The following is a 23,392-nucleotide window of genomic DNA, read 5'->3' as shown; positions in this document are numbered from 1 at the left end:
AGGTCACTGTCACACTTAACAGCAAAATATATATGATTATATAACTCCATATATATATAATCATATATACCATTATATAATTGTCATATATGCATGTAAAACAGTTAACCCACGTCTCAGGCTTTCCAAACGATACTCGGAAAAGCAATTGTGTATCAAGACGTAAAAGCTTTACAAGTTTCTCCCTTGAAAGAGCAGCGGGCGGCGGCGAAAGTGCCGCGAACCTGCAGGTGTTTGAGGTCACAGGACAGGTTATTTGCATATTCCACAAATCTATTGCAACACGTTACTGTCTACGAACAGTACAGCGGGCGCTCCCTGCGAGAGGGACCGCCATGAGCTGGACTCACACGTACACCCACTGAACAGAACATTACGACGATGGGTGGTCTGATTATAGCTATGTGCTTCAGATGATGTGCTATGACAGTGAACAACAGGAGGACTACGATACACGATACTCTAGAAGTTTAGCCTCAGAAGACGAACCCAAAACTGTACTATAGTGTGAAAAGACTAAGCCCCCATCCCAGTGGTGAATATGCTCTCATCTCCGAGTTAAGAGTCATCGTATCCTGCTGCTGATGTGTTGTTTTTTTTTGTATACTGATGTTTGACCACAAATCACAACTTTAGTTTTCACACACCACCACCATCACCAAGAGTAATGGAATGTGATCGATGTTTTGTCTGCTTTTCTCCGCCTATGACTGAGTCTCTCTCCGTCCACGCTGACAGCACAGTGAGTTACATCCTACCAAATGAGCAGAGTTCTAGATGGGATCTGTGAAGGTGCCGAGGTGGGGTGGAGGGGGGTTGGGGGACGGACTCCTTGAGGATCTGTGAAGTTCAGATACACAACCTGCAGCAGTAGGCGAGTTCTCTGTAGTCGCACGAGTCCCAAACCTCAGTGGCCATCATCTTCACCCCCTCTCATTTCAAGAGGAGCGTCGATGATCTATCCCTCTTCAACGTCTGGTGCTACTTTCTCCCGCTTCCCTCTACTCAACTTTCTGATCAACCTCATCTCACAGTGCTCACCACCACCACCGTCGTCGCTGCTTTACCCCACTGTTCTGTAAAGACGCTGCACAAGGCTGTAACAAGATACACACAAAGGTAATTTTTCACAAAAGAAAAAAAAAAGCTCTGTAATAACTGCAGTAGTAATGCACAACAAGCATCCGATAGCTGGCTTCCGGCCTGGAGAGCCCGGTGATGTGCAGTTAGGTTTGGGACACTGCCATTGTTCTAAAGGAGAACTCCTCGCTTTGCCCTTTACAGGACTTGTTTTTTTCCCTGTGATGAACTGTCTTGTTATTCAAACGCCCAGATCTCTATGTCCTGCACATAGAAATCCTCCTTTTTCGAGAGCATGGGATTCCCAAATGTTTTACAGGAGTGACTTCTGCCGTGGTAAAGGTCTCCATCCAGCCACAGGCCAAACTCTCCACTGGAAGAGAAAACAACAAGAAGTCTTCAGTGAGGTTATGTCAAGGTCACATCAGGTCTATGCTGAAATATGATCAGATAATATCTGTGTTGGTGCGAGCGTTACATGGTGTCCTTTGAAAGCAGCAGGAACTCACCTTCCTCCACCAAATGCTAAGGAGTCCATGTCTCCCTTGATGAAGAACATGTTATCACCTGTCCATTTGTACACCTAGTACAAACACACAAACACATCAGAAGATGCTGCGTGACATTGTCATTGTTGACATCATTTACTAGTGTTTACCCTGACGAGAACGGAATACACCCATGTTTGCATGTGGTTTAACTTTTAGACACACCTGAAGAACTCTCAGATGCATGCATGAGGAGCTTTAAGTAACTACAGAATTGATTTGTGAGGTAGAGGTGAATTCTTGTTGTAGTAGACTGAGAAAACAGCTTAAAAAAAAATGGTGCTCATTCTAACGTATGCAGAGCAGAACACTTGTGGCCAACGTGTGATTTCATCGCTGTGTACATACTGTGCATCACACTACACTTCAGTCTCTCTGAAGCCAACAACGCATGGATGATTTTCACCGAACCTGGTAGGATTATTACTTCTGAGGCTCCTGTAAGTGCCAGACGATCAACTTTTAAAGTGAACCAGTCAGCAGGAGCCACACGCACATAGAACACTCTCGTCTCATAAGCATCGGGAGCTGATGTCCGCTGAGAGCCATATACTCGGTGCACAACCCCGCAGTGAAAGCCGCATCTACCAAGTTAATGTCAGATTCTGACGGCCTGCTGGGGACAGTAAAAACTTTATGGATTTTAATGGACCACCAACGCAGGCGGTATTTCTTTCGGTTCTGCTGATAGCCAGTCAGACTTCGAGAGACGGATCAACGTGTTTGTGAATATGTGAGAGAGAAAGAGAGAGAGAGAGACGTGGGGCAAAAATGGCAACACACAACTCCATAATGAAGTAATGACACAACATACTATGTTTGTCATCCAATGTAATAGAAAAACTGCATCATTACAATATAAAGTTAGCATTTCCTTATTTGGGTTTCTACAATAGGTCTGCAGGGTATCCATCGTCCACGTTAAGCTTTTCATTGCCAACATCTGCCTTTTATTTCTGTGCAGATTATAAACAAGGCTGATAACAGCATTGTGAAACTGAGAGACAAAATCCTGAACAATAAGCTTTAAGGTCCAGTGTGTAAGAATGAGTGACATCTAATGGTCAGAGTGCAACAAACACAAGGACTCCTCCGCAACCCACTTCCTTTCCCAAGTGTGTCAGTGAACTACGATGATGGCCTTCGTATGCCAGAAAGGATGTGAACACTCATTCACCTCTCTTAATCTCTCTCTCTGAAGGTTCCTCCTCCTTCATTAATTTATGGGTTGGGTTTATGCTGTTTATTGCGGAGTACACTGGTGTGACTGTTAAGGCGGCTGTAGAAAATGGTGGTGGCCTCTGCAAAGCAATGTCCTAGCATGAAGTAAATATCTAAAGCTATGTAAACCAAATGACTTCCATTTTAAATGATCAATGATCTATTTATACAACATACTTTCTGCCCAAGAACCCTCCTAAATGTTAGGCACTGGACCTTTAAAGCTCTCCATTGAGGGGCATTTGGACATTCTGGTGTTTAAAAATAAAATAAAACAAATTCAAACAGTGCGGAGCCCTCACCTCAAACTCTGGGTTGAAGGTGAAGAGGAAGGTCTCTCCTGTGCCATAAAAACCATCGCTGACTTTAAAGGGCTCGGATGCCAGTGCACCAAATACCTGGAGCAACAAGGAACTGCGATTAACTCTTAGATTAAAATTAGGGTTTATAGGAAATTATTAGTGCTACAAAGGTCAGACGTCGATTCATCCATATTGCAGTGCAAGACCAAAGTGTTTGTGTTGAACATGCAAGCTTACCTGGCCGTCGCTGTCCTTAATGACCATGAGCACCGGGGTGTCCTGGCCCTGCATGGCTCTGTACAGCGACTTAATGCTCATGCCATGCTTTGATGTGCCAAAGGCCAGTGTCCATGGGTACCCAATGGTCCGTGGTGGGAGATTCCTGGCAAGCTGTGGGAGAAGGGATGATGAAAAAGGAAGGATGGAGGGAGAAAAAAGAAAGAAAGAAGGAAATGAAAAACCAAAAGGCCACAGCCATCAATGCTCAATTACATCTGCAGTGACCTTTTAACACCATCTGGTGTTTAAAGAAGAGTAACAGGGCTCCAGACAGACCTAGCAGCCTCCAGAGAAAGGGAGAGGTCCAGCACTCCCTGAGAGCCTGCTGCCCCTGCTGCTGACACACTGAAGGATTAACAGTGGCTGCCGTGCAGCGGGAGATAAAGCGGACAAAGGCACTGGAAGAGCTGTGTAGTGTATGCGTCATTTTAATGGACAGATAAAACAGACGTGGAATTAAGGCAACAACTTTTTACAGTATGCAGCACAGTTTTCTGCTGTATAAAACAAACGCCTTTAAATGCTCTACTCCATCTATAATAATTTAGCAGGGCCTTTTTTCCTTTTTCTGTCGGTTCAGCACATCCTCCAGTCATAAAGTCGTGAAATCCGGAGGCTAGAAACAAAAGCATGAGGAGATGAGCCCCAACTGAGCTCACCTTTGCTCTGCTGCGAGCTGGGCCTGAGCTCCGAGCATCATCCCCAGGGTGATTAAAAGAAGCCACGTATTGACAATCTATTGGTCAATATGCCAACTGGGACTCATTTGGAGCTGTATTTCTATGCGTGTGTGTGCGTGTGTGTGCTTGTGTGTGTCTGCTGCAAGGCATACGCCACACCTTAATCAACAATGAGGCAAAAATGTCCTCTCTGTATCTCACTGGCAGTGGTTGCTGCTGATGAGATACAGAGAGAACATCTTAACAAACATTTTACAAACAAACATCAACTGTTTTTCCTTTGATTATTGATAAGACTTTAAGCTGTTAATAACAGGGTATACTATAATTGATCCAAAGTTGTATAATTACTGTTGTAATCATGCATCATTAAGTGCAAGTTAGTTATCACTCTACAAAATCACTCTAACTAGACATGGGTCATTGAAAGTGCTTTTGTGGTAGAAAATAGTTAAATTAATACTTAGGTAAATGTCTTCCATCTCCGATGTGCACTTGTTTGTTTTACAACACCACCTACTGTTTCATGCGCTCTACATTGCTTGATGTACGTACGTAGACTAGTCATAATTACTTGGGTTTAACATTGGACATCAAGGTTTAAGTGACAACCTTTACCTTCTCTATCTGGTCAGCCTCTAGTAGGTCACTGGGTTCTCTGAGATTGGGTTTGAAGGTTTCTGGCTCTAGATCCGTCTTAATGGACGTGCCATGTTTGGAGTTCACCTCCTCCTTGGTGGTGATCTACAAAAAAAACAAAGAAATGTCAGATGTGCATTGTGCACTAACAAGATACTTAAGCTCCCAGAAACACTGGTACTGGATGGGTTTGATTATGGCTACTGTTGTCAATCTTTGTTTTGGATCATATCAGACTAGTGACACAACAGATACGACTAGTCAGAATGTCTACAGCAGTAACCACTAACACAGACTTAGAAGAGGTTAACATTAATTTTAAACAAATGGGGCGGGAGTGGGAAAGTCAACAGTGACCTTTATAATGGCCTGAACCACACAGGCAACACAAGGTCATTTTGTTGAGCAACCAAAACTAAATATTTTACAATACTTTTTTTTTTTTTCCCAAAGATAGCCAAACTGAAATTCTAAATGTAGCATTTGCAAATAACACAGTGCTAATGAAACAACTTGGTGATGGCAGCTAGATAACTTCCTGCCAAATGACTGGGAATGATTTGGCAGAACTGGGAGAGTGGGTGGTGACACTGTCTGGGAGACGAATGAGAATGCAAAGTGAATAGTAACTCAAAACAAGCCAATGAATAATTTGCACTCAACTGTTTGACTTCTTCTTTGACCAACGGAATGTTAGGGTTATTTATCTTTCTCAATAAAGGAGGCGGATTGTGAAGCGCTTCGCCACTGATGCCTGGGACGTTCTCATGTTTCGGTTCTCATTCAAATAGTGCCTATCTGCATTGTCCTCACAAAACATCAGTCACCCTGTCAGGGGAGACTTACTTCCACTAATACACCATCCTTTTGTTCTTCACTACTATGACCGTCTCTTGTTTAGTGCTCATGCAGGCCACATTCTTAAATGCCAGATGATCTAATCATCAAAGACACATTTCTTTTTATACATAATGGGAATTTCCTGCATTTCCCTGGTAAGCTGTATACAAATATATACAGTATCTGTCTCTAAGCAGCACAAATAACTATAATCGCTAGCTAATAAGCAGGCTACACCACTGAGGCACTAATGACAGTGGGTCTAAAAAGGAAAGCCTGACACAAAGAGATAAGGCTGGCTCACATTGGGTCCATCACTCCAAAAAAGGCAACTTTTTCTGTAATGAACTGATAAAAATGGTTTAACAAAATGCTTGATTGAATCGAGTTATTCTCAGTTTTGCTTGTATAAAAAGGTTTGAATAGATTTGAGAGCCCAGACACTCATAAAACCTACTCAAACGTTTTTATTTAAATCAATGGCAAAATGTGTGTTTAATGTCAGTATGTAACAGCAGCAGCTGTTATAGCCTTAAGTATGGAGCCTAAAGGAGACCGTGTTGGTGCAGACAGCAGCGGGGCTGGGCAGAGCAGAGGGGGAAGACATGGCTGGTCAGGGCACCTGGAGTCGTTTGCAGAGTGAGCGCAGATCTTCACTGTTTAGAGCGTCAATCCGACGGTGGTACTCCGTCAGAGACACTACCTGGTAGTACAAAGACAGGAACATGTGGAACATAAAACTCTACCATCTTTAGTGGTGGTTATAGGGAGGAAATTACGAGTGTTTGAAATTATTCAAACTAAGATGTGTGATTTTGAGTTAACACTTGTGCTCACAACAGTGTTAATGTAGAAGGATTGGAAAAACAAAATGTAAACATAGCTTTTGGACACTATCGGCAGTTTACTTAAGGTGAAAAAAAAATTATGGGGTCAGCTGTAGTCATTTTGCATGTTTGTGTAAAATGTTTCATATTTCTAAGGTTATATGCCGCAGTTATACTAAAAACTAAATCAAATCCACAACTCTCTACACACTCACATCTAAGCCTTTCAAATGAGAATCGTTCACCGTGTTTGACCAAAGAACGACAACCGCTCTGAAGGGAAAAGCAAACTTTAATCTTGCTCAACCTTTTGTTAAGTCGAGTTCAAATGCAAATAATCAAAGAAACTCTTGAGTGTGAGAAGGCTGCGAAGTGCACAGGAACTCAATGGTAGCATTCACCATCCAACAACAAGAAATGACTGTCTACTGCTCTACAAAAAAACACTTAATGTTTTCAAATAAATGAATGTTAAACTACTCTTTTTGTCAGGAACAACAATCCACAAAACAACAACCCAGACAGACCAGCACATCAACCTACAAACATGGCTATATTCCAGGAAAGTTACATCCCACGTTGCTGCATTCTCCGACCAAAGCTGCAGCTCAACATACGTTGGCGTTTAATAGTCCTCAAGCACTCACACAAACAGCAAAGCTATTACTAGACTTGTGAAAAAGATTAACAAACTCATGAAAACCACAAATGTACCTAATTGTACAGTCATGTACATGGGTGTACCTTTAAACAGCTAGTGCATCTTGAAACTTAAGATGGAACAATATACTATTTTATTACAAACTACAAGGTCGATTGTAGTGAGCTTCAATTATCAGGATAAACATGAATGGAGAAAATCATTAAAGATTAACAGACTCATGAAAACCACAAATGTACCTAATTGTACAGTCATGCACATGGGCGTACCTTTAAACAGCTAGTGCATCTTGAAACTTGAGATGGTACAATTTTATCACAAACTACAGGGTTGATTGTAGTGAGCTTCAATTATCAGGATAAATATGAATGGAGAAAATCATTACTATTCCAGTGAGTGACTTGAAAATGCTGTCTTGCTTGCCAGCACACAGTTCTTGTGATTGATTTAGCAAGTGTTACTCAAGGGAAGCCAACAGCTAATCAGTCTTTCCAGGAGCTCAGAATTTTTAATGATCCAATGTAAGATTCTTGTTTTTCATTTTAAAAATGATAACCAACTATATAAATCCTTAGTAACAAGTTTCTGCAACTTTACAACATTTTGTAATGTTTTGTAAGATTAGTGACATGGGACAATCGTCTGTATCTGAGCACATTAAATCAAATAGTTAATGGATACAAACCAAAGAGGGTAGATCATGGACAAAAGCTCTGCCTCTTTATATATATGTATAAAAACTGCAATAAAGCATATTTTAACAATTGACTAATAATTTTGTATTGCAATGACTTAGTTTTGTGCCTATTTGAAAGGGTTCTGTCATAATTACAAAAGCACTCAGGTACTTTCAATTACTTTACACAACTAAGACAATATTTTTCTCATCTTGTGGCAAATATTTTGGTAATAAACTGCCTCTTTACAGCCCTCAGTTAAGCAGCAGAGAGGATGAACTACAGTACTAAAATATGCATTCACCTTAATTTGCCAAATTTGTCTGCTGAACACATGTAAGCTAGCAGCATAAGAACCTGCTGAATAAACTATGTGATTTCTTTTTGTCTTTTAATCAGAGGAGACCAGTGACATAACGTAAATTTCAAGTCTTCCCATGTGATACCCAAGTTTAAAAGGAGAGTCTTCAACTGGCAGCTGGTCATGATGTCTCCATAAGAATCTCAACACTTATTTTAAACTACTTTCACAACCCCACAGGCGCCAGCTGGACGATAACCGCAATCATTAAAACATTTGGTTGGAATGGAAATAATGCGTGAAACTTTTCCAGTAAATTTAGAGCCTATTTAATGTCTAGGTCTATGTTGGCAGTAAACACAAAGCAGAAAGACAGTTAACACCATATACTGAAGTATTTGTTTAACAATCGCAAGCCATAGTGTCATATTCAACATCGCATATCTTCCCGATAATACCGTGCAGCCCTACTTTAAACACGTTTAAGAAACTTGTACATGACTACATGAGTGGCATTTAGCTCAAGAAACTTCCACACAAGCACAAACACGATAATTAACGGTTCCAATAGCCACGTACGAGCCGACAGGAGCAGCTCTGACTGAAAACAGTGACCAGGCAGCGGCCACTTCAATCACTGGACGGGACCAGACCGGACCAGCTAAAGGCTAGCAGGCTAGTTAGCTCAGCTAGCGACGTAGCATGGCTTGCTAACAATAACAACAACAGGAAAAAGAGAATATACAAGAACACATACATCAGTGGAGAGTCAAACAATTAAATAAGCACAAGGAACATACACGTGTGTACTTTGGAGTAAGCCGCGTCTCTGGGTCCTTCACCCTCCTAGAAAACATGTCTTGCTTTCTTGGCGAGGCTGAAGCTGGAAAGTCACATCACAAATCCCTTCAAGTTCTCCCCTCTTAGCCCCGCGAAGAAGCAGCTGGAGTCAGCCTGCGCGACAAAAATAGAAACACTTTTTTCTACTGGGGTCCTCTCCAGCCTCTGTGATTTGTTTGACACCGGTAAAAGCCAATAACACGGGGCAGGAGAGAAGCCGGCTTCCTGTTGGCCAAAATAACCGACGATACCCTCCCACAAACGACAAGCTTTAAAGACACAGTGACATCACGAATCCACGAGGAGCGTTCTCTTGACGTTTTGGTCGATAGCTTACGAGTGACAAAAACAGGGAACAAAATATGTCTCAACTGCCACTTCTTTGGGTTATTTAAGTTCAACTGCCTGTAAACACAAATACCTAATCAGCCAGTTTAACATGGCAGTAACTCAGTGCATCTGAGCTTGTAGACATGGTCAAAATGACCTGCAGAAGTTCTGAGCATCAGAATGTGCAAGAAATGCGATTTAAGTGACATTCAACATGACATTGATGATAGTGTTGTCGAGTATTTCAGGAATGTTTGATTTACTGGGATTTTCCACTCACGACCATCTCTAGAGTTGAAAAATAATTGTCCAAAAAAAAGAGAGAAATATCCAGTGGGTGGCAGTTATGTGGACAAAACAATGCCTTTTTGATGCCAGGGGGTACAATGGTCAGACAGTGAAATGACAGGAAGACAACAGTAGCTCAAATAATCACTTGGTTAAACCAAGGCACTGTATGCTGAACAGCATCTGAACACACAACACTTAATCTGAATTCAGATTTGTATCACCCCCAAAACATAATAACTGCTGCCTTTGTCATGACCTACATCTCCTAGAAAATGTAATACTTTCTGTGTTACTCTGCTTGCAGACAGATAGACAGACAGGCAGACAAACAAACAGATAGACAGCCAAACAAGATCAAAACACAACCTCCTTGGTGAAGGGAATACAATAATTCAAATTCACTACATGGTAAATGCATTAGTTGTTAAATATTAAGAGTTTTAAATCAGTAAAACGCCCATGTTTCTCATGAAAGGTGAAGGTGTTAAAATCACATGTCGTTAACAGGAAAAACAAGAGCAGCAGGTTCCTATTTACTTGTTCAAATATCATGTAGCTTCTGTTTGCCTTAAGTCCAAGGACAAACAAATCAGTTGACCATGATAAATAAAATAAATCCTGGCTACTGCTTCCAGAGATTTTTTTTATTTCCCTCACACAGTGAATGCATCCTTTTCATTATCCACAGACTTCTCAACAACCTTATTTGACCAAAACCCACCCAAGCTGTGCACGGTGCAGCAACATGCACTAATAGTGCTATAAATCTCGATGGACAGCTGTGTCTATGCATCCTTGTCTCACTTAAACTTTCTGTCAATCTACAATAACGGGCAAAGAGGAAGAATGATTGAACCAACAACAATTCAGTTAAAACAGTTCCTTTGCTCAATGACTGCATTCTCTGCACAAGTCGAGCATAATTATATGCCTTTGTTCCATTCAGCAAATGAAAGTTGCCAAACGCTGACCAGCACCAGCCACAGTCACACGTGTGATGAAACTACACCGACTAAGAAGCATAAACAATTACACAAACATGCAAAACACTTTGGTTGGAAGTTGAGAGAAGCACATTTCCAAGCAAAGCTAGTGTTCACAGAAATTACGTGTGAACAGAAAATACATGTGATTAAAAAGTTCACGGCAAAAAAATGTTAACCATCAAATAAGGAAATATGCAGTGGTACACAAAAGGTGCAAAACACACACACAGAATACACAAAAAACTGTTAAAAACCAAAAATCAGCACAGTACACTTAGACTACATAACGAAAGAAAATCAACACAGTAATATAACACATAATTTAATTACGTAACGATAAACTTAACAATACACCAGGTGAGATTCTGGCTTCACAGGATATGAATTAATCCATAGTGGAGGACTATACTTAATCCATGTCTGTGAGCCGTAAGACAAAACAACAGATGCACTGTAAGCAAAGTGAGTGAGCAGTTTTAGCTCCGGAGACCTTACCTCCCACTCCTTGACATTAAGGTCAGTGATGGGCTCATCCTTTTCCATCTCAGACACCTCATTCTTCTTGACGACCATAAAGCCGGGCTCTTGTCCCACGCCCCCGACTCCCTCACTGAACATGTCTGGACTCCACTGCATGAAGAATACGTACAGGTGGTCTGACCTGCAGGTGGAGACACCGGGAAAACACGAGACAAGAGATGGTACAAATACATTACTAAGTGAATCAGGCTTCTGATCATCTTCAGGAATCTTTACTACTACTACTATAAGAAGTTTGAAAACATCTTGCCTCTGCTCCGCTTACACTACTGAGCTGTAACAAGTGCTGTGCCTTTGGGACACTGTTTATTTCTGTTTACAAATATCCTGCAACACAAGCTATTGCTTTGTGCAGGGAGGCTTGTGAATCAGAAATGTAGGCATCTTGTTTTGGAAGAAATATTGTTACACATTGTTAAACTTGCATTCATTTCATTAGTGGACCACTTAAGGGGTGGCACAATAAGATTTAAGCACATGACATTCATATATTATCCAGTTGTTAAGTTGTTACAGTGAACGCATTAGCCGACAGTTGCTTTTTTACACATCATAAAGACACGAGGAGTTTTAGTATTTCTGGATTTCATTTTCATTCTCATTAGAGCTAGTTTCTTCTTCACCAACACCACAGGCCTGTACTACGAAGCAGGATTCGTGATTAGTGAGATAACTGCAACAGTGGTTTGCTTCTTACCCAGTTTTAATCACCTTCTTAAACTATGCTGCAAAACCAAACCGGCTCTGCAGATTAGCAGCAACTTGGCCACAACTTTTACTGAAGGAGGCTACTAGGAGCTTAATGGTGTTCACAGACAGGGAAATAACTTTTTCCCTGGTTATTTTTTTATATGAGCAACCCTCATTATTGCAGAGGGCCAGCTCCTCTGCAGGAGTCTACCTCTATGTAGGAGCCCCCCACCTGCCATCCTCATTTCAGTCTGTTTTTTTCTTTTCGGCTGTAGCAGTGTCAGCCAGCAGAGAATGACAGAGGAAGCATTGGAAACTTATACTAAAACACAAAGTGTAAAGGCTCCTTTATTCTGCTTTCACATATGGAAAACATACTTCCATGTGCATTGTATGTTGGCATGACTGTTGCAATACATCCACTGGAGGACAACACAAAACCGGGAGTTTCTCACAACGGCAATGGCAGAAGAGGATGTGCTAATGTGCTAATAATAAAGAGGAAAATGACCAACTTGTAAAATCTCTAAAAATCTTTGGTCATTGTTATAATTTCTTACATGTGTGCAATGGTCATCTTTCTATAAGTGTTGCGACTACACCGTCACCCCATGTATATCGTATATCCAACATTAAGCATAAGCAAACCTTAATGGCAGACCTGTCGTACTGCACATGCTGTAAGAACATGTCTAAGCAACACAATCAATGCATGAAATATGAAAATGTAATTATAGTCATATGTAATAGCACATTAAGGATGGGGAAATTTTATTAGAAGTTTAATAATTTATACATTCACTCAATCAGTGAGTTTGTTTAAATCTGGGTTATGTATTAAACTCCTCTGTTTTTCAAAATATGCTGCTCTACTGCTTTCATACTTGTGCATGTTTGAAATTAGTCAAATGCAGTGAACATACCACACTTAAAAAAGCCTTGGCTGACTCGACCAACTTGATAACCACCGGCGATTGAGCGTTTAAACAAAACCGTGCTTGTTCAGCTCGATAATGAGGCGATAGATGTCCTGCACTTTAGTTGTAACCTTTACAGGAAAGTCCTCTGATAAATCTGCTGCCAAGCTACCAAATGTTTCACCGTGTTCATCAGCCGTATGCTGTAAAGTGGATTTATTGGAAGTTAATAATAGTATACGCTAAACCTGACCGATTAAAAAGCTTTGTTAAACATTAAGTTTAAAGAAAATATGAACTTGATAAGTTTACGCTCCTTTCCTGCTCCTTTTCAGACATGAAATGTACGAAGTTGTTAATAAATAAAGATAAGACTAATCCAAATCAGTGATGCCTTGGCCATTCAACCAAAGCAACACATCTTCTTCATCACACATTATCACTTCACAGATTCCTTTTTTTTCATGTGGAAATGCTTATTTGAGCAGTTTTAATACAACACACAATGGATTATCAGTTTTCTTACAATGGTCAACTCTTATGTTGAAGATATAAACCCATCTGTTATCTCCTGCAACTGCCCAACATTTAAATTTGACCCTTCCCCCTCTTCTGCTAACCAGTCATGCAGCGAAAGAGGATGCTTTTTTTTTGTCAGCCATGTATGTAAGCAGTTAAGGTTATATGATAGTAGAGTGTAACCCATGAAGAGGCTGAACACAAATGGAGACGACAGACTGTGTTACACACTGCTATGGCTGGTAAACATGAAAGAGATGTGGCAGACTCAGTAGGCTGAGCTGCATTGATGATCCTCATTGTGTATGGCTCATTCAATAGCCTTCTTTTCCCCTCACACCACTGCGAGGACATTTAAAGACACATGAAGCGGGTCACTTCCCATCTAGGTCATGAAGCATTGCAAGAAAAGAAACTATAAACTGCTGTGTGATGTCTGTGTGAACGGCTTATGGTCATTCCTCCCACACACTTAAGTCTTCTTGCACAGAGAGAGAGAGAGAGAGAGAGAGAGAGTGAAACTAAAGTTCAGGAACATGTTTTAAATTCTACTTTTAATTCTACTCAGCTTGTCCCTGGGTTATCAATGCCAAAGAGCAGCGAGCATCGCAGCAAACTTGTTTACCAGGTGAGAAACGCTGTTGCCAGGCAACCTGTGCATGGAAACAACAACCCTTTAACAAGCAAGATGTCTGAAGTTCACAGTGGATAATGAAGTGAGGGAGATTTCAGTGTCATTACGGCATTCAGCACACTGCATAACCAAAGATGCATTTCTGGTGCCATGACTAAATGAAAAGGACATGCCTGTTTGTCAGATTCAAATGTGATTAGTAGCTAGAGAGATAGAGCACTGTGTGTGCTGCAGTAAACTTGTGTACACGTGTGCAGAAAAGAGGACATGTGTTGTGCAGCTTGGGTCAAACCCTCGCTCCTCACCAATGACAGTATGTTCTGTTTCTGTTCCAAAAAGACAGTTATAGTGTTCAATCCGTGCTGCAGCCAGAGAACAATTTTTGCTGTGTTTCAGATATGGCTCCAGGTTTTGCCTTAAGCCAAAAAAACAAATGACTCAGCAGATTAAGCCATAAGTGGTTCATTAATTAAAATGAATTCCCTACATAAACATGTTGCCCAAGTTATGTGGAGACACATATTTTCTTGTAATGCGTCTCCTGACAGTGCAAATAGCGCTAATATAATTATGGAGACTGCTGACTCAGCAACTGTGCGTCCTGTGCGATGCATCGTGATGAAAGCACGCAGGCATGACGACGTGACGCACAAGCGAGACTGTTTTCAATCTCAGATGGAGGGCAACACTACGATGTTTTCAGTGCAGGTCAGACAGACCTCGTGAAACACATCCACAATAGGATGTCACTGAGGAGTGAAAGCACAGAGACAACAGCTAGGGCAGATCCGTAGTGCTGCATGCACCATAGGTTTACTCAGCACAGGAATAGAAAGAGTGTGTTGCCCTGCAGAGTGAATGAACGATAAATAATTTCAGAGGGAGATGTGCAGAGGACGCAGTGGGAGTCAGACCTGACAAAGAATGCATATTTGATTAGTTTCAAATAAAAAAAAAAAAAAAGGCTGAAGGTGTTTAAGAAACTCAATAGTGGAATGTAATGGGGATATTTCCTCCATTTTTAACAGTGTTTCCTTTAAGCTGGTACAGCATAGGCTTCAAGGTTTTAAATACATTTAGGACACAGGATCAGGGGCTTTCAGTTGATATAATAGAAATAATTCGTATTCAAATGCATTGTGCGCTGGGTTAATGGCAGGTTTTACAGAGGTACTGACCTTTCCCGCGGCACAGCAAACCAGTACTCGTGCTTTTTGCCCTGCTGGGCATACTGCTGCATGGAGGCGCTGGCATTGGAAACAAACGTCTTCTTCATGGGCTTCCCCACCCGCAGACACAAGAACTTGTGGGAGCGGTGCTTCCGGCTCTCCGCTGACCCTGTACCTGCCAAAGGAAAGACGACGTGGTCACAGGCGCATCAAAAATGAGCAGCGATACAAGTGCAAGGCTATGAAAACAAGAGAAATACTGTGGCTTTGAAAGAAGTGTTATATTCGCTTCCCTGAGAAAACTGATACTATCCTGTCTGTGTGAACGTCTGCCATCCAAAAATATAAAACACATCTTGACAAACTGTGCAGTCTCTCCACAATACTTGCCTCATTGATGTGACCCAGTTTACTATTGTCTGTTTACTGGCAACGTTGGGCCGTATTAGTCATTTTTGTAACAGAAACACAACAGTTGAGTGGAGCACCATAATTAACAGTGGCACCAAGTCTTCAGCCAATGGTACATTATCAGTTGCCTCTGATGATGTCACAGCCTCTGGAGGCTGAATGGGATCACTGTGTCAGAAGCATTGCACTGGCACATACTGTCTGCTGGGCAGACAATACTGTCAGAAATGACTGGCTAAATACCATCAAAGTGCTCAGAAAACACAACTCAGGGGGACACATTTAATTTTCAACATGCTTGGAATGAACGCTTGTTTTTGAAGTCGCTGCTATTCCTGGTGTGGGCTGTGCTAATGTGCGTAGAATGAAGTGCAGCCCTGCTGAGGCGCCTGTGAATTAGAGCTGCTTTTGCAGTCAAGCTCTCTGTGAGACAGTAATTGCTCGGGAGAAAATGGTAAATCTCTCTCCCACTGACTTGACCTGTTTCTTGTAGGAGGGGGAGACACCTATTTGCAATCACAACAGTGTACACAACTCGAATGGGTTACACTGGTGCACAAATAAGTAATCAAGGCAATAAATACGACAACTAGATATTGCTAAAGGATTTTTGAGTCCATTACTGTAACTACAGTAGTATATTTCATTACTCGTCTCATTACTTGTGGAGTTACTACAGTACGTCACATCCAGTGTCTGCTTTATTTCAAAACACTAAACATTATCAAGCTTGAGACGAATAATCCATCACTGCTACATTACAGAGTGATACTATCACAGTGTTAATTCAGTTAAAAAAAGACTATCATAAAATGGATTTTCAATTGAAAAGGCAGCTGTTGTGCAGCCAGCACTTAGTAAACAGGACAGAAAAATAAAAGACACTGTGATGAATGATGGACCCCAAACTTCTGCCTGCTGTGTGTAATCTACCCTGTAAAACATATTTGGAAAAAAGTGCCTTGTATAAATAGCAGTTACAAGATGAATGACTAGAGCACAACATGAAATATGCAAATACAGAACATACTGTATATCAGTTGCATTACTGGTAAAAGTATAACCCTGAAGGACTTTCAATAATCTTAATGAAAACTTTCCTCTATTAAATATGATAACATCTAAAAATATGCTCCAAAACCGGCTAAATGTGAGAATATGGGAAACCTGGTGAGGTTAACTTTAAAATCTGGTTTGGAATCACAGGGTCAAACAAAGCTAATTTGAGGGAAATTTATTCTGAATAAATCTAAAAGCTAAAAGGTGTGAAACTGTTATAAATATGGATTTCGAGCAGTATTTTTAATAAAAAAAATATTTCAGGCTTTCTGCAGTTGAGTTTGTCAAATATTCACATGAAATCAAAGCCTGCGAATGCTGTTTTCAGAAGATGTTTGATGATGGGTTTAGTCGTCACTGTGTTTCCCCTTCGAGCATGAGGTGTGTTTGTGGCATTTTGGTGTTTGATAGGCTTTAGCTTATCGCCTGAAGGAGTGGCCCAGACCACCAGAGCCACAGATCAAAGAGCTGCATAAAGCCCAGCTAGCTCCAGTAAGCTGATAACAGTAGAGAGGTTGCCATTTCCCTTCTTCTTTACATTCCAATTACTAGGAGCAACCCAGAGTGGAAGAGGAAAGGTTATCGAGCAAGGAAAAAAAACTTCCAAGAGAGATGTGATCCTAAAGCACCTTTGTGAAGAACAGGAATGAATCATTGTGGCAAGAACATGAGGACAGCTTCATCACCTGAAATGGCCTATGTATTCATTTTCAAACTTTTACAAATTACAATGTGGGTTTACCCTCTGCAGAGTTCCCTGTGCCGTCCTTTTGTGTCTCCTCTACGTTCTCCTCCTTGCCTTGCATAGTGTCTGTTTTGGAGATGTCTCTCCCCTCACTGACATCCCCTTGTGGACTGGCTGAGACAGCAGTGGTGTCTGTGGCACCAGGGGTGGCTGAGCTCTGGGAGCCTGGGCGAGAGGAGCTGCTGCTTGGACACTGGGCTTGGCTAGTGCTGCTGCTGGTGGTGGTGGTGGTGGTGGTGGTAGTGGGTGTGCTTGGTGGCTTCTCTACACTGTGCTGCTTGGACCCCACGGGGGACTGGCTATTAATTTCTGTGGCAGTGTCCGGTGGATTGTCCTCTGCTTTTACCATGGGGAGATCCTCTGGCTGGCTGACTGAGCCGCGGGCACTGCCTGCGGCCAAGTTACCGGTGCCAGCAGCTTCCATCTGGGTGACAGTTTGCACAGACTCCGTGGAAGCGCCAGAGGACTTGTCAAGGCGGAGGTCCTCATTAGACGTTTGCTCCTCCTCACGTATGGGGGAAAGCTCAGATTCAGTGAAGACGTCCTCAGAGAAGGAGCCTTCAGTGCTGCGTGGGGCCGTGCTGGCGCTGTCATTGGCCCCTGGCTCCCTCAGGCGATGCTCTGGGTCCTTCTGCTGGGAAGGATGTCTCTCAGTTGGCAGAGGCTCCAGGTCACTGAAAACAAGATTAAGAGATAATAAGACATGTGTAGCTCTATCAGTCATGATGTTCAAAATATCTAAGCGTTTAGCCTGTTTACAAATGAAAATTCAACTCAGGGTTTTATTGAAAATGCCCCCGCGACAAATCTTTATACCATGTCTTTCCTTACTAACCTATCAATAGAGTAAAACCTGACGATAACAAAGTCTAATGTTTTAAAATGAATGTGTTTGGGCTTTTCAAGGGGAGGTAGTACACATCTGAAGAAAATCCCATGTCTAAACCAGAAAAAGAAATTAAATCTGGGGTTTGAGACTGCAGGTCTTTTATTGAAAGCCCCAGTTACACACAAAATGGTTTAATCAAAGAAACTAGTTGCATAATTGAAAATGAAGGATCCAGTGTTCACTAGAGCTTAACGTGCTGTTTGACATCAAGAAAGCATAGCATTGAACAAGAAATTAAATAATTTCACCCACGCATCAAATTAACTAAATAATAAAACTATCATCAGTTCTGCACAGCTGACAGACTGTTATGGTACATAAACATGGACCATAGTTATACCTTACAAATATTAATGAGCTACATGGGCTGCTTTGATCTCTGTCAACAGAATCACATATTTATACTAGTTTTGGTTCAGTAATAGGAGAAGGTTTGACTGCTTTGAGTTGCACATATAGTATGTCCAATTTAAAGCTGAAATAGACAACTTTGTGGCTTTGTAGGGTTAGGGTTAGGGCTAACATCACCTTTATGTGTTAAGGTGATACGAAATTGAAACTGTCAACATCTCTATCCAGTGCACCATGCATTTGAATACAGCACCAGCGCTGGCTCTCATAGTACATACTGCAGTCAGAGCATAATTATCCTCACTACATGACTTTCTGTCAGGCCACTGAACACACTTGTGTGAGGGCAAGACATGCAGACATGTATTCTCTCTTTAAAAAAAAAACACCATGACACTGCACATAATCAAATCCTACAGGCAGATGTTCTGCTGGGTGTTCAGATGGAGGGAGAGAGGGAGAGAGAGAGAGAGAGAGAGCGAGGAGACAAATACAATGGATCAACAGCCGAGAAAACATCTGGGCCTGGCACAAAAACAGTCATTTGCCAGCACAATAACTGCTCAATGGGCAACACTCCAACCAGCTAAATGCAGCTCTGCCCAGACCCTGCTACCGGCAGAACACTCTGCACCCTATCTAATAATACACCATATTTGTTCGAGCGCTCATTTGGCTCCAACAACATTAAAACAATCAGAGTTACAAAAAAAAAAGAACAACGACTACTCAGACAAATCTGTAGGTGGAAACAAACACAAGTGGCTGCTTCCTACCGCACAGAGAGGGGAGGCAGTCATTACGTAGGAGGCTGAAGATGTACTTCATTAACATCGGTGTAATTGCCATTTCCCTTTTATTTTGGTGGTAAACTGTCGACTGGCTGCTGAATTAATCCGATCGTGTGTGTAGCAGAATATTACATTGATTATAGCAGTACGAATAAGACTTAATGTAGGAGGAAATCTGAGTTAGAGGTCAGTGTTGCTTTTTATGGCGGCATATACTGCACGCCAGATAATTACATGTTTAGTCATTAAGAAGTATTATTCTACTACTTCAGCCTATCTGTGCTTTCTCTTACTCAGGGACGGTCTCTCTGATCTTGGGGTCGGTGATCTCCTTGTAGATGGCAGCGGACTGCACTTCCTCCAGAGGACACATGATGCCGTACTCCTCACAGCCGTGGGCCTGAACCAAGGGATCCATACGGTGAGGGTCGAACATGATGTTGTTGGGTGTCACCAGCAACACCCCGCTCACTGCACCCTGCCAAACACAGGAAATGAGAGGGATGGGTTCAGGACACAAGGAAACATCAATATTTATGCCAATGATAACATGAAATTGAAAATGAAAATGAAAAGAAATAACAGCGAAGCATCCGCATATACCACAAAAGATAATCAAAAGCACCTCTGTCACAATCAGAGTTGGAGGTTGAATCCATTTGTGACCACAAATGTCCTAAATCAAGTAGATGTTATTGACTGGCAGCGCTGCTGACCACTTCAGTGCTTTCATTTGGTACCAAAGAGTGAATCAGCAGTAGTTCAATACCATGGATCTGTGTGTGTGTGTGTGTTTGTACATGGTTGTAGTTTATGTGGACTTTATTTTTGGTATGAAACCAAGATAGTGAGTGACAAACAGGACAGTCCTCAGAACTTGAAAGGGCTGAAAAGACTTTAGGATTAAATGAAGACTTTGTATGGAGCTGGCTTCTTTTTCTGCCTGACACAGCACACACACACAACATCTAACCAGAGAATGTGTTTCTCCAGTAGTCACGTGTTTTTATAACATAAAGTAAGTTTAATTGAAAACTCACTTTACATTGCTTCGAGTAGCTGTAGTGATTGATACAAGGTCATTTCAAACACATTAACCACAAACTTTGACTCTAATATTCAGTACATTTGATGTAATGACTGCTCTGGCCACTTCTGCAATAGAAATACTCTTATGTTTCTGAGAAAGAACAACAAAAAGAGCATAGAACACTGACCTTCAGCAGAGGCAGCAAAACGAACAAACCTTAAAAAAAAGACCATCACTGACAAAACAGCTCCTCTGAGGTTAAAGAAGAGCAAATAAACCAGAAAAACATCTTGACTTGATTAATAAACGATAAATCGTTGCAGCCCTGATTCATTCAGAAAATAAACCAATGTCATTAAACCACCTGCATCTTTCAAAGAGTGCAGGGTGTGTTTTAGGATCTAGTGACTCAAATTGAGTGAGAAGTTTGACCAGGAGTTTATATTAGCACAACCTTAAACAAACCAGACTGCATCTTACCTTTCCATCAGTGATGTACTTGCAGTTGATCTTGAGGAACTTCTCCGTGAGGGCTTCTTCCTCCTCGGAGGTGGATGACACCACTCTGGACTTGCGCAGGGTGGAGAAGATTGGAGGGTGAACACCTTCTGGTCTGGGGGGGCCATCAGAGTCCTGGAGGTAGAGAGTGTGTGGATGCAGGAAAGGGCTTTTGTTAAAATACTTGACAACTGCAGGAGAAGTAGATAAAGGCACACGTCACCGTCATCGTCACAAGGAAAGACGCACCAATATAACCGCTGTACGTTGGTTTAAGCGGAGATTCACCTTGTTGACTGTCATTTGCCAGCCAGCTAATAAACTTGACAGATACAGACACTAATGTTTATGTGGGCCATTTTATTCTGGTGCCTACAAATAAATATCTACACTGATGCGTGATGTTTTTTTTTTTTTTTATCTCTGCACAGCTTTCATCCAAGCAGACTAAATAATGAGCACTGCTGAACAGGCTTGGTTCGCTTGGCGATACATGGTGTAACTAATTTGTGTCACATTTCAAACTAATGGGTGTGATTCTCTAAATGTATTATCTATATATAAACAGATATTTTCTGCACAGCGGGACAATCGCATTTAAAGGAAGCCAATGATGAGCTAAATTAGTACTCCTCCTGTGCGCCTGAGCTTCACTGGTTGAAAAAACATTCATACGAGGGTGATGCTTTAATTGCGCTTTTTCTCTGTACAAGCCGGTGCCTGGTGAGCGTTATTTCAGTGACCAAGTTCGTTATTTTAATCAAGGTAGGATTTAGAAACTTCTGAGTGGAAGGGTCAGAAGGCAGACCATTCAATATTTGGCTGTAAAATAATATCAACAAATAGATCTGAATTTCTCATAGTCAGGACAATGAGAACCTGGACACAGGAGAGCTATGGAAAGGTTGTATGTCTGTTCACATAAGAGCATTCAGAATTTCCCATTATTACTGCAGGAGTGCGGTTATTAAAAAGCACTGACGATCATTTTTCCAGACATAATGCAGATTACAAAAAGGCAAATATTTCCCCTCACACTTGTTTGTGCCAGATGTTGCACAGCCAAGAAGGAATTAAAATGAAATCTGACACATGCATTGTAATGCAGCTTTGATGTTGCTTCCTTATCTTCCCTATGGTAACTACCAGGATAACTGCAATCTGCCACAGATGGTGAGTGTGCTAGGCTGGGAACATGAGGTGTGGTGGATTTGGTGTTTTTTCGAGTGGCCTGTTGCCAGGCGATGTTTGTGCCACAGGGAGAGAATGACTCAAGCCTGTCTGAGTAACTTTCCACAAGGTCAACTTCCCTCACTGGGGGGGACCTTTTGAAGGACAGTGGTCTGATTGACTTGACAATGCTCAGCAGGACAGACCGTCTGCAACACTGACAGACTGCTGGAAGAGACACTCTGAGAAGAAGTGAAGGATAGGAGAAACCGGGCAAGAAAAGATACGTCGGAAACAACAACTAAAGGAATTGAATAAATAAAAAGAAAAGAAGATAAAAAGGGAGCTAAAGGCAACGGAAGAGTGTGTCTGATGTGAGGACAAACAACAAAAGGGAATAGGAGGGCAGAGAGGAATGTGTACGAGTTATCATTGAGAGGGATTTTGAGTGGGAGGAGAGGCCAAAAGGAACCGGTTGTGAAGTGAAGTGAAGCGCAGTGAAGAGCTACAGCAGCAAGCAATGTGCGCTGAGAAGACAGCCTGAGCCCATAACAACTGTCTGCCTCTCTCCATCTCCAAGCACAGTCGACAAAACAGCCTGCAGCTACTGACCCACACTGACACAAGCAGCCCAGACACTGGCAGCTGTGGAAGGAAAGCAGGGGAGGGGGTAGTGGTGGCCTATCTGTTACAGTGAAAACAAGCATCTTAGACTTACAGTAGATCAGAAAAAGAGAGAAAACACAATTTTTGGATCAGAAGAGGCATCTTATGTTAATTAATTTAAGATAAGAGTGGACCTCTGGTGAAGGTCAAGACTGTAGGTACTACACCAGGTCATCATCCACTTAAACTTAACAAACCTCACCTACACAACTGCAATTCATAACACCACCTCCCAGTGACTCAGTGAAGAGTACATTCATATTATGTTTAGAATCAGTTTAATAGACAAGACTAGGGCTGTCAAACTATCTTTTATTATTCTTCATCGCAATTGATCGTAGAAGTTAATGGTGATTCATTTCAGTTTTATAACATTATTTTGCTATTCACAACAGTTTTTCTTGTATTTTTTTTCTTTGTATCTTGATTCTAAATCAAATAAATACAAGGAAAGTTTCTTTATTGGCTTGTAGATTGGTCGAGACAGAATAAAAATGTATGATTGGCTCTGTCTGTTCAGACCCCGTGTCATCCCTTCAGTCCTGAGAGAGAAAGAGAGAGAGAAAGGTCCAATCGTAAGTGTAAAGCACTTCCTTTCACAGTGAGTGAGTGACAGAGAAGCTGAGAGGTAGTCGCATGAACTTTTTACAATTAGAAACAACTGTCATGAGGTGATAATTTTGTTGCAGTAGCTATAAATAAATCAAACTTTGGATAAACACATCAGCGTGTGGTTTTTGTGATGAAGATGCTATGTTAATACCAGAGAAAAAAAATCCAAAACTTTCAGTCAAAATTATTTGAATCAGAA

At 41.5% G+C, this 23,392-nt stretch overlaps 1 protein-coding gene across 6 annotated transcripts in view; it reads right to left on the bottom strand.

Moving 5' to 3' along the window:
* Nucleotides 1-1,044: 1,044 nt before the first annotated feature.
* oxr1a (oxidation resistance 1a) overlaps nt 1,045-23,392 on the bottom strand; it is a 125,209-nt gene continuing 102,861 nt past the window's right edge. For 5 of the 6 annotated variants that reach the window (XM_058646912.1, XM_058646911.1, XM_058646916.1 and 2 more), the window contains 11 exons: nt 20,728-20,880; nt 19,511-19,695; nt 17,184-17,860; nt 14,981-15,146; nt 10,998-11,163; nt 6,212-6,292; nt 4,729-4,854; nt 3,389-3,541; nt 3,152-3,247; nt 1,590-1,663; nt 1,045-1,453 (listed from right to left, as the gene is read on the bottom strand). In XM_058646912.1, coding sequence (XP_058502895.1) covers nt 1,318-1,453; nt 1,590-1,663; nt 3,152-3,247; nt 3,389-3,541; nt 4,729-4,854; nt 6,212-6,292; nt 10,998-11,163; nt 14,981-15,146; nt 17,184-17,860; nt 19,511-19,695; nt 20,728-20,880 — 2,013 coding nt within the window. In that variant the 3' untranslated portion in view covers nt 1,045-1,317. The remainder of the gene's footprint in view (nt 1,454-1,589; nt 1,664-3,151; nt 3,248-3,388; nt 3,542-4,728; nt 4,855-6,211; nt 6,293-10,997; nt 11,164-14,980; nt 15,147-17,183; nt 17,861-19,510; nt 19,696-20,727; nt 20,881-23,392) is intronic. The other variant, XM_058646915.1, reaches the window with a different exon arrangement.

Source organism: Solea solea, chromosome 13 (assembly GCF_958295425.1).
Source record: "Solea solea chromosome 13, fSolSol10.1, whole genome shotgun sequence".
Lineage (NCBI taxonomy): Eukaryota > Metazoa > Chordata > Actinopteri > Pleuronectiformes > Soleidae > Solea > Solea solea.
Note: the sequence above shows the minus strand (reverse complement) of the source record. Positions and strands in the feature narration are given on the sequence as shown.